The following is a 14,542-nucleotide window of genomic DNA, read 5'->3' as shown; positions in this document are numbered from 1 at the left end:
TAATCTCTTTCTGCTATGCAGGCTATTTCACCTAGTTAATATGAAAAAGCAGCAAATGCAGTAATAACAGTGGACTTGACTCAGGCATTTGATATTATCTGGTATCCCTTTCTGTTCCACATTCTCCAGCAAATTGGTCTGGGTAAAAGACTACCATACTTTATTAAAGGAGCTCATGCCAATACAACTACCTAGTTATTGTGTTTTTCTCAGACTCTGACAAAATTCAAAAAGGAGAACAAAGTAAGAGTTGGTAAATGATGGGTCATTAATAAGTCTGATTGCTCTCCTCTGTATTGAGTCAAGCATTTTGAGAGAGCTTTTGGTAGTCCAATCCCTATGCGAGAGCAGTATTCAATGGTTGGGCACGAAAGAGAAAAGAAATCCTAGTGTTTTAGAAGCTGAGGATGCAATGGTTGTGATGTGTTTATGCCAGGAGAGGTTTGATGTCAGGGTAATTTCAAGAAGAGAAATCTCAAATTGTCTGGAAATTTGGGTGTTATCAAAAATAATACTGGGAAAAAATGGTTCTTTTTTTATGAGAAATAAGACAGTACTGGGTTTTATTAGCATTGAAATTGACCATGTTGTCTTGAACCCCATTGGAGGATGGCTTGGAGATCAGAATTAAGGGCAGTGGTGGTTGATGTTCTGTAGGTTGAGGTTTGTTGTGTGGAGTAAGGTTTATTGAAAGAAAGGGAGGAGTGCAATGTGCTGTCGTCTGCAAAACTGTGTATTGGGTTGGAGGTCAACTGAAGTAGGTCATTGATATATAGTAAGAAGAGGATTGATGAGAGGACAGAACTTTGTGGAACCCTTGCATTAGTTGGATGGTGAGAGGGTAAGGATCCATCCACCACCACATATAGTGTGCATTCATACAGAAAGCTGGCAATCCAACTATAGAGGTCTTGAGATAGACGAAATGATGGCATCTTGCTAAGTAAGCCCTTGTGCCAGACCCGGTCAAATGCCTTGGAGATATCAAGTGCAACTGCTTGAGATTCACCAAACTTCTCCATGGCATTTGTTCAAAGATGGGCGACATATGTGAGCAGATCTCATGATTGGCAGCAACGAAATCCATACTGGTGGTTGTTTATTAGATGATGAGTACCTTCAAAGTAGCATAGGAGTTGGGAATTGATGATTTTTTCCATTACTTTAGACAGGACTGAGGTGAGTGAGATGGGGCGGTAGTTGGATGGTGAATTGTCACCCTTCTTGGGAATGGGTTGAATGTAGGTCAATTTCCAGGCTGTGGGATAGATACCAGTGGAGTAAGACAGTGTATATAGGCAACGTAGAATAGGAGGCAGTTCTGGTGCACAAACCTTCAGGACAATTGGAGTAATCCAGGAGACTTTATGTCTAATTTGGACGGTATTTTACTGATCTCTTTCTGGCAAAAGGATATAGTGGGCATTGTATGTTGGCATCTGGAATGGTGGGGGACATTTTGCCATTGCCAATTATGCATGCATTGGAAGCAAAGTGTGAAGCCAGGAGATTGGCCTTTCCTGTAGGTTATCATGCAATAGACCAGATGACTCTATTGCATGATAATCGGTCCATAGAAGTTACGACTGATTGCGTTGGTGAGAGACCAAAAGGCTCTGCTGCCATTTGGACAGGCTGCTAATTTCCTGCTTTTTGCTCTTTTGAACTTTGTTTTGGAAGCATTGATTGTTTTTTTTGGCATTTATTTTGGGCTTGAATATAAGCTCTAAAGGAGGATGGAGTTCTTGATTTGAGCCAGTTATTGTATGTTTTTCATTTGGTTTTTCATTTGAACAGCCTTGGTGCATCTTTTGGAAAACCAGTGTTTAGTTAGGAAGGTCAGAGTACTGTGGGGAATGCATGTTTCCATGCCAGTGAGGATTATTTTGGTTATAAGTTCAGTGCATGTGTTTGGGTTGGAAGGTCGGAAGCAATAGTCCATGATAATGAGGCATAGAAGTTGTGGAGGCTGTCCCACTTGGCACTGTTATGATGCCAAACTATTCTTGTATGGGAGTGGCTGTGTAAGTGTTGTTGCATGCTGGAGGAGATGAGCACTAGGTTGTAGTCAGAATTGTTTGGGGTGGGGGGCCCCTCTACATTCACTGTGTATTTGGAAGAGTCATTGGTCAGGAAGAGATCTAGGTTATTTGGAGAGTAGCTCGGGTTTTCAGGTATTCTGGTTGGCATCTGAACAAGTTGAGTAAGGTCATTGTGATGGCAAATGTTTCAGCATCTCTGCCTGCAAGATCTTTACAGCTGGAGGAGGAGGAAAGCCAGTTGGTGTTGTGGACATTAAAATCTCCTAGGAAAGTGGGAATGGAGAAAGTAAATTTTTAAGGAGAGGAAATTAAATAGCTCAGAGTGGTTGGTTGCATTAGGGGAGCGATAGCGACAGCATATGAATTTGACTGAGTGGGGAAGGGGTATATTTGACCAAAGAAGGTCAGAATTGGGTGATTCTGGGTTGGGTGCTCTCTGGCAAGGTATGTCAGAGTGAACGTATATGCACAGACGTCAACCCTTGGGTCAAAAGGAGTTAAAGAGTGCTTAGTTTGGAAGGTTGAGATGAATAGTCTGGGGGAAGGTGAGATTTGAGTTTTTTCCAGAAAGAGTAGGTGGGGTTTGGTAGACTGAAGGTGGTAGTGGACACTGTTAAAAGTTTATTTTTCACTAGGTTAGACTATAATATTTTTAGTTTAATCCTTTATCCCAGTGAGATCAAACAAAGTTTGCACCTGAAAATATCTTCAGGACTGAATATAGTGTTGTATTATCTTACCTGGGTAAGTAGTGCAACACCAGGGCAACTTGTAGCAAAGATGGAGCAAGCTACCAACACTCCTATCCCAGTATCTCCCATAATGCAAAACACATCTCCTTGTGGATATGTATACTGTTATGCATTAAGCATTGGCCACTACCCAGACTAGTTTCGACCTTTATTGAGGTCTCTTCAGTGGGAGCCAGGCCCAGAGTTGGAGATACCAGGCAGAAGCAGTAGCAAGGTCATCTTTACCTATAGAAGTTGCCACAAGGTTTACCACCTTTTTTTTAAATTACTCTGGATTTAGAGAAAGATGTTGAAAGTTTATTTTTCACTAGGTTAGACTATAATAAATTTAGTTTAATCCTTTATCCCAGTGAGAGCAAACAAAGTTTGCGCCTGAAAATATCTTTAGGACTGAATATAGTGTTGTACTATCTTAATATAAGGCCAATCCCTTAATGCATAACGGTATACATATCCACAAGGAGATGTGTTTTGCATTATGGGAGATACTGGGATAGGAGTGTTGGTAGCTTGCTCCACCTTTGTTACGAGTTGCCCTGGTATTGCACTACTTACCCAGGTAAGATAGTACAACACTATATTCAGTCCTGAAGATATTTTCAGGTGCAAACTTTGTTTGCTCTCACTGGGATAAAGGATTAAACTAAATTTATTATGGACAATGTTAAGTTTAGCGATTAGGCCACGGATGTTGGTGTAGTGGATATGTAGGGTTTTGTGTGTCATATGTTTGACTGCAAGGTAGCTTGAATTGCATATTTCCTATGCAGTGGCTGTGTACTGGTCTTCATGGTGGCTGCTAGTGGCATCACTAACACACTTATAATTGCTATAACTAATTTGATATGAAAATCACAATAAAAAGACATGAACTATGAAAATAGGTAGAAACATGGATCACGTCAACTACATTGAGTACAAATTTTCTGTTAAGAATGTAGTTTTATAGTTTTTAATTTTATTTATTTATTTTTTTTATATGATGTCCAACCATAAAAAGTTATAAAATGTATAGTACATTAGTACCATGAGTGGACTAATTTATGTTTCTCTGAACTTATTGTTCATGCTGCTCCTTTTGTAATCTTTGATATTAAGAGGTAAGCAAAGCTTTTGTTACAGATCACCCTAGATCAGAATGCCTTTTGACTGGAACTCTGTTTTTTAAATAAAAATTAAAATAATTTAATGAGTGATCATAACTATTACCTACCTTTGTTATGCTGTCGGCAATAACAATCTTTTAATGTTGAAGTGGAGTTAAAGATATGATGTATGAGTATGATATTAGTAATAGATAAAATAATAAGATGGATCTCCATTTAGTTTTAAAATTTATAACTGAAATGAATAAAGGAGTTAAAAGCATAAAATACTAGGAAACTCTTAAAAGATGAGAATAAATCTGTTAATGAATGGTGTGATATTATTGGTGAATACAGGAAAACCTCACTTAACACGAAATCAATATGCGTGATTGAGTGAAATGATATTATTTCATTCTTTAAGCAAGTGATTAATCAGTTAACATGATTTTTTTTATGTTATGTGAAATTTTATGTTACATGGAATTTTTTCTCGCCAATCTGCAGCGAGCGGAAAAGCTGGAAGTCATTAAGAGACATGAAAATGATGCTAGTAATACAATGATTGTGCGAGACCTGGGAGACATTGAATCTACAGTTTGGACTATATCAAATAAGAGCAAAGAATACAAAGAATAAGGAAAAATTGCTACTGCTTCTTTAAGCATGCAAATCCCCGAAACAGAAGCCATTTAATGATTAAGAATGAGCATCTGCTATCTCTGGATTGAGGATTGTAATCAAAAAAGAATACTTCTTAGTATACAGGGAATATTCAGGTAAAAGCTCTCAATATTTTTACCTCATTGAAAGAGACCAAATTTCAAAAGGAATGCAAAAGCTTTACAGGGAGTTTAGGATGGCTTGACCATTTTAAAAATTGAACTGGACTGCCTAATGTAAGAATAACTGGAGAATCTGCTAATGCTGATAAAGATTCTGCAGCTAATTCTGATCGTCATAATTCACGAAGGTGATTATGACGATCGGCAAATATTCAACGTAGACGAAATTGATCTCTTTTGGAAGCGTATGCCAACAAAAACTTTCCTAGCTAAAACTGAAGTGTCTCAACCAGGATACAAAGTATCTAAAGATCGTCTTATGCTTTTATTAGGAGGTAATGCAGAAGGAGACTTTAAACTCAAGTCTATGTTAATTTATCGTGCGCAGAATCCAAGATCTAACATTATTGAAGAAATCAGCACAATTGGAAAAGAACTTGGATTTAATGAACTGGACAATAAAGATCTGAGAAACTTGCTCGATTCATATTCAGAACATTTAAGCGAGAATGATCTCCTTCAACTAGAAGAACAGCATGCATATGAAGAAGAAGAAGATAAGGAGTACGAAAAAGAAGAGAATGTTTCAACTAAGAAGCTAACAAAAGAACTTGAGCTAGTTTTTTATCACATTGACTGTGCTAAGGAAATTTTGTTTGATGCTGTTGCTGATATGGAATGAAGCTTTGAAGTCTGCTGAATCTTGATAAAGCAATCACCAGTTATCACCATGACAAGATGAAAAAGTCCAGTACGATTCAAACATCTTTACTTAATTTTTTGTAAAAATGTAGCTCAATCAAATGTTTAGACATCAAATAAAAATTTAAGCAATTGATTTTTATTAACTTTATTGATTTTATCCTCTAATATAGCTTATACTGTAATTTTTTTTTTCCAAATTTATACTAACTGATGGATGAATTATAATTATTCCTATTGTTTGTTGTATTCGCTTAATGTACTTTAATTGATGGATTAATTAATCGCATTAAGCGAGGTTTTCCTGTACACTATAAAACTTGTCAAATTTAAAAATGAAAAATTAAAAGATTAAAAAGTAGAATGTAAAAACTTTAAAAGATAAGAAAGGAATGTATAGGTCTCGAAAGTGAAACCTGAAAATATAAAAATATATGATGAAATTGATTTACAGTGTGAAGTGATGCCATCATTCGAATAAAATAATAAAATTTCGTAGGGTGTGTTAATGCTGTGAAGGTATTTTGATTGGTTGAAAGGTTTTTGTTGTTGGAGAGATGCCAAACCTCAGATATGATGTAGGGCAATGTATTGACAGAAGAATGGCTTATCTTTTCTAATGAAATAGCACAAAAAAATCTCTATTGTTACTGCTCAAATCGAAATCAAACATACTAAGAAATGAAATAGCATTACAAATCAACTTTATCACAAAAAACTCCCTTATGCTATAACTCTCAAAAGTAAAACATTTATAGCTCAGTAATGTGCCTTTCTAATCATCCTCTCATGCTGAATGAAACTTCATTATTAGAAAAATCTAAATTTCACTCTTCCCCAAAAAAGGTCTCCCCATGAAGAAATCATTATAGAAGCTCAAGCTAAACTACAAAATGATTTGAAGAAAGCCATATTGTGGCTTTGCATCAGCCTACAAGAAAAAAAAAAGAAAAAGAATATTAATAGTAAACATCTTATAAAACCAAATCTTCCCCTAAATTTATGAAATACAATTGAAATCCTTAAGAAATAGCTGAGATATTTTAGTCACAAAGGCTGATAAAGGAGACGTTCTCATCAATAAATCAGATTATAGAAACAAAAGAAGAAATATTATTTCAGATCCTAATACATATTAAAAGATAGATTGCAACCCCACTCCAAACCTGATGAAAAAAAATTTATTTATATGAACTAAAAGACAAAGATAAAATTGATAAATTCACAATTAAATCAAAATACATAAAGAAAGTTACTCCATACACCCAGTCATATCTTACAAGAACACAAATCACAAGCACCACAATATTTGCTTCCCAAATTTTAAAATCTCACACTTTGCTATATTGAACTGATATCTCCACACACAGTTGCCCATTTCAGAAAGTGTCATATTCAAGTTCTCTTGCAAGGCTACATCTGCTCTACTTCTCGTAACTCTCCCAACTTTGCATCATCTGCAAACAACTATATATTACCATTTAAGTCCATTCGAATTAAACAACAGTGGCCCCCAAAAACAGACCCCTGGGTGACACCACTAGTGACTTTCCTCTTCAGGGATATCACTCCTCCATACATGAGCTGCTGATACCTATCAGACAGTCAATCTCCAATCCAATGCATTAATTTACCATCCAGCCGTCATCTGTTTCAGTGTAATTATCACTTGTCATGTGGCAATCTATCGAAGGCCTTTACAAAATATAAATTCCGTTGTCCAACATATTCATCACCTTGTTATAATAAGTAAGTAGATTGCTAAAACATGATCTTCCTTTAGCACACTCATGCTGCCCATCAAAGAGAATTCTGCTGCTGTCAACCCAGTTCTGAATCCTGGGTTGACAGTAGCAGAATTCTCTTAGCTTCTCTAACATCCCACAATTCCTGACAAGCAGATTGTCCTATAATTTAAAGCCTTAGTCTTATCACCACTTTATGAAGTAGAACAATTTTGTCCTCTTTTCACTCCTTTGGTTAAAGTCAAAGCTGTTGTTAAGTCCCTGGAACATAGAACTTGATATACCATCAAGTAGTACTATGGCTTATTGACTTCAAGTTTACTCCATTCTTGATATACCTTCTGCTCGCTCACCATCAGCGGTTCTTCCCCTTTCCACTTGATCTCCGAAGTTTTGCATTATGTTGCATTCACAAAGATGGAATGCTTTAATGAGCTGCTCATTTAACACCTATATCCTCATTGTTTATCATTCTTCTTTATATTTATATTGCTGACCAATATCATCTTCCCATAATCATTCTTCCTTCTACTGGCCATATATCAAAAAAACTCCCTAGGATTTCTTTTAGCCTCATTTACTAACTGCTGCTCATACTGCACTTACCAAGCCCTCACTCTCCTTGCTTGCGCTTTAAACTGCTCATGTAACTGATTATTACCACTCATCTTGTGCTGCCTCCATAGTGCCTTTTTCTTTCAGATTGCTTGCTTCACTTCTTCAGTCATCAATTTTCCATCTACCTTATTTAATCACCTGACCTTTGGGATACACAGTCATTGTCTCTGCCACATAGTTCCTGAGTAGGGACCAAGCAATATCGATTTCCTTCCAATCCATTTCCTCATTCCATGGTATTGCTGCAAGCTGCCTCCTGAGTTTGTCATAATTACTGCTTTATAGTTCTACATATAATTCTTTCTCACAAAAATCCTGATATGGCTAGCCACCACTCAAGTGATCACTTCATGGTCACTTTCACCATCTGGAGGATAATTTGACACTTCATTTATGATCATATCTTCTGATATGATCATCAATGAAGTAATCAAATCCAACACTCTTGACCCTCATGTATGGCCTAAGATAGTTGTCCCTCAAAAACTCAAATTCATTCTCTTTTGTTTCAGACACAATCTCTTCATTCCAGACTATATTATCATAATTGAAATCGCCCATAATGATTACTCTTATTAGCCAGACCAATTTGCGTAAACATTTCCTTCTCGCCACATTACTAGGCCTAAAGCAACACCTTACTAAACATTTCATCCTGTCTACCTTCACTTCACACCATACTGCTTCAAAACCACTTTCACTATTTGCTCCTTGCATCTCCACCATAGATGGGCACAGCTCCTTTTTCATCAATGTCACTCCCTTTCTGCCTTGTCTGTCTTCATGAAAGACTACATATCCCTACCTTTCTATTCCTGTCAGAATGTCATCCCTGTTCAACATGTCTCACTTATTCCAAGAATTTTTGGGCAAATTAACTATATCAACACTACAGTTTCATTCCCATTATTTTAAATACTTCTGGCATTTGTTTATACACATCAGCTCATTTCTTTGCTGTTTCGACAAGTCCTGCTGACCCCATTCTTGGATATGACACCTCCCCCTCTGGCCATTCTTCTCTATCATTACTGATATTACACTTTTCTGCAGACCTAAATGGCACCCCACATTATTGACTATCTTAATCCTTTCTTGCACACTCGTGCTTCCACTCCTGAAACTATCTACACTTCCACACAGTGTTGCCCTGTCCACCCTGACTTTCCCACATTTCCCTGTCCTCCTCGTGTTCCTTTTCTTCACTCATGCCACTCACCTCTCCATTTGCGAACTCTCCTACCTCACTTTTCTGCTCTTCCAAACAGCTGTTACTTCCTCGGGTTTTTCCATTCATTTTAATCATTACTTTATCTTGCAGCAACAGTTTCTCCAACTGACTCGCACCAAATCCATTTAAATATAGCTCATCTGTATAATATAGTTCTATCTGTCCCTCAAATTCATCCCACACATTCACACAACTCTGCTAGCATATTATCATCAACTTTTGAAATATGAAGTGACCATCAACTAGTGTTCTACAGTATTAAAATGTGTACTAAAATTTTGAAAAGAACTAGTGCCAGTCAATGTGTAGATGCGAATTGTAGACTCATCATTTTTTAGTGTATATGCACAAGGATTATATCATTTATTATTACAATTTAAAACAATTAAGATTTTATTCCAAGTTTACGATCATCAACTTTCTTTCAAATCGGTGTATTATTTATCAGGACCGATTGTCATTTCTTACATTTCTGTGGCTTTGCATCAGCCTACATATATGTTAGTCTTCTTTTTCGCTCTCTCCCGTCATTCTTATTTTAATCACTTTTTTTTGCTATACAATTTCCCATTCTCTTTAAGTGACTGTATATTAGAGTAATGCTATTTGTACATTTTTGTATTATATGTCATGTTCTTTTCTGATATCATTATTTCTTTTCCAATACCTTTGTTTTTAGTATCTTTATTTCTAATACAGTTCTGCCATCTATTTGCTCCAATCATTCTTCTCAGAACTCTCATATCTATGGTCTCCAGACTTTTAATTATCAGTTTTATTTTTAATCCAACTTCTTGCTCCCTATGTTAATATTGGCTTGAATGGTTTCTTGTATATTTTCAACTTTGTTTTGGCCGATTTCTCTCTCTCTCATATTTCATATAAATTTATTCGGATGTCTCTGTGCTATCCCAGCCATATTATTTTATGAATTTCATAGGTTGAGTGCAAAATCTTAAGAAATGATTTATTCACTCAGCAGAGAAGCATTTCTTGGAATTTTTTTGCAAAGAATAGAAAAATGGGAGACTCAGAAATCCAAGAAGCAGTCCTGAAAAAGAGAAATTATGTCAAAAGTTCAGAGCCAATAAGTTATCATGTGCAGGGAGAACTGCAGAAAAGCAGCTGAAGAGAAGTTATGGGAGGATTTTGGAAAGCATGTAGAAGATAATAAGAAGTTTGCAAAATTATCTTCCATTTCTTAAGAAAGCTCAGATATGTAGGGAAGAGTATATCACAGTAGTGTTGAAATTTTTTTCACATCAGATTGTAATTTGGTAGAAGGATGATAATTATCAGTAATTATGTGAAAACAATTTCGATACCTACCTTAAAGGAATCACGGAACAAATAGCAAGAATTGTTAATGAATTCAGACTATATATTTCCTTCAAACCAGCTCACAAACTGTCGTCCTTCCTACCATTTACAAAAGATACATTACCACACTTTCCTTACCAGCTATCTATCAAGTACGCTGCTCATGGCATCTTTGCTATTTTGGACTTAAAGCTCTTAAAGGAATATGGAGAAAAATGCAGAGAAAACTGCAGAAAAGCAATTGAACAGAAGTTATTGGATCTGCCTTGATTAGAATTGAAGAACAGCAAAACTATATTATGTTTTTGGAATCTGACAGGTCTAGCCATGCTTCTCACACCATTGACACTAGATACAGAGTTCTTTAGAATTAAACAAAATGTCTTCATTCTAGCAAGTTCAAATTTGATCATCGTTTCCTTAAAACATGTGAAATGCTACAAAATCATCCAAACCCCAACCAATCAAACTGATACCAATATTCATGTTCTGGGACGTGATCACCATTAATTGCTCTTGTGTTTTTTTTTTAACTAATAATTATTAAAAATTTTTTTTTATCTATGCAACTTTTTATAGTTGTTCCTTTGAACTCTAATAGTGTAATATCATATACTTCACCTGCAATTGAGACACGAGCTAATATACACATGATTTATGAATCATTGTAATTTACATTTTGAACATAATAAATAGTTTGTTTTCCTGACATTGTCTATGTAATGTTTGATTAAATACAGCACATTTTTTGAATAAAACTCATATCATTTTTGTTTCATGTATAGGCCGTGAAAGTTATTTAAATATGTGTAGTGCACATGTTCCATTAAAACTATTTATTAGAAGCATTTATGAATAGCAAATATACGGATCAGAAATCATGTCTTTTTAAATAATACAATACCAAGACACTTTATATGAAGGAAGTGAAACCTCAGTTTTTGTGTTTTTGAAGTTGTGCCTGTTATATGATATTATTCTTATTCATTATTATTATTTATTCCTTCATTATTGATGATATCCATTACTATTAGACAATAATGGATATGAATTTTTATTTTGAATTAATTTATGTAACTTTCATATAACAGGCTGTTGAACAGCAGAAAAAGTATAGTTCATCTAAAAACATGGTGTCTTCCGGTAATTATGGAGTTTCTCGTAAATGTTTGGGCACAAGGTAAAACAAAACATTTCTATTCTTAACAATAAGGAATATTTATACAATAAAAGAAAAAAAATATATATATAATTATATATACACATACACACACTCTGCTTGGAAAGAAGCTAACGGATACTCCATTTGCAAGGTGCGTTGGGTCATGTAGCACATGTATTTGTAGCCAGAATAAATTGGAGGAATATGATGCTCCCAAGTTAGTGCAACTGTGTCTGGGTGAAATTGATGCAAGAAGGGAATGGATGGAATTTGAAAGAGACATTGTGATAGGTTTCCACATTGCAGGCTTATCTGTTTGGCAAATTGTTGACAAATTGGGTCATCCCAGATCAGCAGTCAATGATACCATACTGAGATGAAAGTGCAGGGAGTCATCTGCAGTAGACAACCCATTTGTAGCATCCTAGTCACTGAACATGACTGTAAGGTGCCACAAAGGATAAGACGTAAGAACTGCCATTTGTTGTTCGACACATTGAATATGGAGTTCCAGGCATTGATTGGAACAAGAATTTGCACAAAAACGTTCAGAACTGAGGCTTACAACATGAGTTTCTGTGGTAGGACTCACATTACCTGAACCAACATGGAACATCATCTTCAATGGTGCATAGAGCGTGTACAGTTGGACATGGAAGCTGGGAAAGCTGTGTTATGGAGCAACGAATCATGCCATCCTCTACCGAGCAGATGAATGGGTGTGATGGGTGCCCAGTGAATGTCTCTTACCAGAGTGCATAACCCCAACTTAAAATTTGGAGGTGGGAGTGTGATGGTATAGTCCTGTTTTTCCTAGTTTAGCTTCAGATTTGTTTGTTTGTGGTGCTACAAACATTGAACTCCGAGAGGTATCTGAACATCTTGGACAATGCAGTGCTTCCTATTTTGTGGTGTTTCTATGGAATTGCCATTGTCTCTTTCAGTAAGACAATGCACCTTGTCATAAGGCTGCTGCTGTAACTACATTGTTTGTGGACGTGAAAATTACCACACCTCCACAGAACCTTGATTGCAACCCTGTTGAACATCTGTGAGATGAACCAGAGCATCAGGTAAGGTCAAGGGACATCTGTCCTACAGCAGTCTGGGACCTTATTACATGCTTACAGGAAGAATGGTCCAGAATTCCTATTGATCGCTATTGCACATTTGTGGAAAGTATGCCCTGTTGGTTTGCTGCAGCCACTGAAATGAAAGGAGGTCCTACATCTTATTAAGGTTGGTACCATGGCTGTTTGTTCCTCACACTATGGTGTCAGTTGACTTCTTTCCAAGCATTGTATATTTATTTAATAATAAAGTGGCTTTATTGGTATGATTAAAGTGAAGTGGATGTGCTGTGTTATGGAGCAACGAAAGAAATGTGTTTCTTTCATTGTTTAGAAACGTGTTTAGAAACTTGTTTCTTCCCTTCACAGAAGACATTTTATTTTGAAAATTCCTTTATATTATTGAGAAACACATGGAAACCTACAGACTAATCTTACTGCACTCAAGTTGTTTGACCTTATCTCATCAGAACAGCAGATTCACTCTAAATTATTTTGCACTTGGTGAAGGTGTTATTGGTTGAGATATGGTAGATATATGAAAAAAAGTTTTGATGTTGTGCACTATAATAAAATGTGCTTATATAGTTAACACAATTAGTAAAGCTGTTTAAAAACGTGATTACTTTAAACAAATGCATTTCTGAATCGCAACAGATGGAGCCAAGTTGATTATTAGACACAAATTTAAATTGCTAATGTTGAACTGAAACTGGATATCATCAAAAAAAAACACTGGTAACAGTGAAGATAACCATTGAAGTATTAGACATCAGAATTTCTTTTTATAAGTTCTTGTATGTTCTCTTCTGAGAATTGATAAGAAATTATACAAAATAAGAAAATTATATACAAAAAATTATATATAAAAAAAATGTATAGAAAGTATGTGTTTCATGTTTTGGCATTACAACCACAATTACAGGTTTATTGTTCATTTGTTTTTACTAGCAATTTTTTCGAGATTATTAATTATTTTTTGGATTCTGATTGGACTCGCTTTAGGTATCTGATCATTCTATCTATAATGTTGTTGTTATGTGCCATTCAGTAAAAACTGATGATGAAGAAAGTAAAACTGCTTCTGCATTTAGAAGGAATTAGATTAATCAGTAGTTTACCTCAAAAATCACAAGATGAGGTAGCAGTTTAGGTATTCATCAGATCAGACTGCCTTCTTCTATTGTCAGGTCCAATATCTATGCTTCGGAACTACTATAGATGGTTCCCAGTTACTTCCGGAGATATAAGGTCCCTCCAGAAAACTTTTATCTTTGCACTTTCATCTCTGTCAATAATGGTTGTCCTATCAGTGTTAGTACATAGTATTTTAAATTTTGCATATATAAGGATTATTCTAAAATCTTATCCCTTTGATTAGTGTTTTGACTAGAGGAAAAATTTATATGGGTAAAAAAGTTTAAATGAATGTTTGGGATCTGGGTTTTTCTGGATTTTCCTGATTTTGGCATCATAACATAATGATTCACAAACCTGCAGCTCAGTTATTATTAACAGTGCACTTTGTTTGAGATAATTTGGTTTCAGATATTATCTAGACACACAGAATCTTTATAAGAAAGGAATCTTTATAAGATTTTTCATCTGGTGCGCATACTGCTTGGAAAGAAGTCAATGGACACCATTGTGTGTGAGGAACAAAGAGCCTTGGCAACCCACCTCATTTAGATGTACATGTAAGACCTCCTTTCGCTGCAGTGAACAATCTGAATTTTGAACCATTCTTCCTGTAGGCATGTAATGAGGTCCTGGACTATTGTGGGGCAAATGTCCCTTGACCTCACCCAACATTCCATCCCACAGATGTTCAATAGTTGAGATCAGGGTTCTATGGAGGCCAGTTCAAGTGTGGTGATGTTCATTTCCACAAACCATCCAGTTACAGCAGCAGCCTTATGACACGGTGCATTATCTTGCTGAAAGAGACAATGGTCAGTTCTGTAGAAATGCCACATAGAAAGCATTGCATTGTCCAGAATGTTCAGATACCTCTCGGAGTTCAGTGTTTG

The 14,542-nt window shown here is 35.9% G+C and overlaps 1 protein-coding gene across 3 annotated transcripts in view; it reads left to right on the top strand.

Annotated features, from left to right (window-relative positions):
• LOC150092456 (fidgetin-like protein 1) overlaps positions 1 to 14,542 on the top strand; it is a 222,289-nt gene that overhangs the window by 56,515 nt on the left and 151,232 nt on the right. For all 3 annotated transcript variants that reach the window (XM_090415025.1, XM_090415024.1, XM_090415026.1), the window contains one exon: positions 11,372 to 11,460. In XM_090415025.1, coding sequence (XP_090271151.1) covers positions 11,372 to 11,460 — 89 coding nt within the window. The remainder of the gene's footprint in view (positions 1 to 11,371; positions 11,461 to 14,542) is intronic.

The sequence above is a fragment of the Typopeltis vanoorti genome, chromosome 26, assembly GCF_054136105.1.
Source record: "Typopeltis vanoorti isolate ZY-2024b chromosome 26, IOZ_Tvanoo_1.0, whole genome shotgun sequence".
Lineage (NCBI taxonomy): Eukaryota > Metazoa > Arthropoda > Arachnida > Uropygi > Thelyphonidae > Typopeltis > Typopeltis vanoorti.
This window is presented reverse-complemented; position numbering and strand designations above follow the sequence as displayed.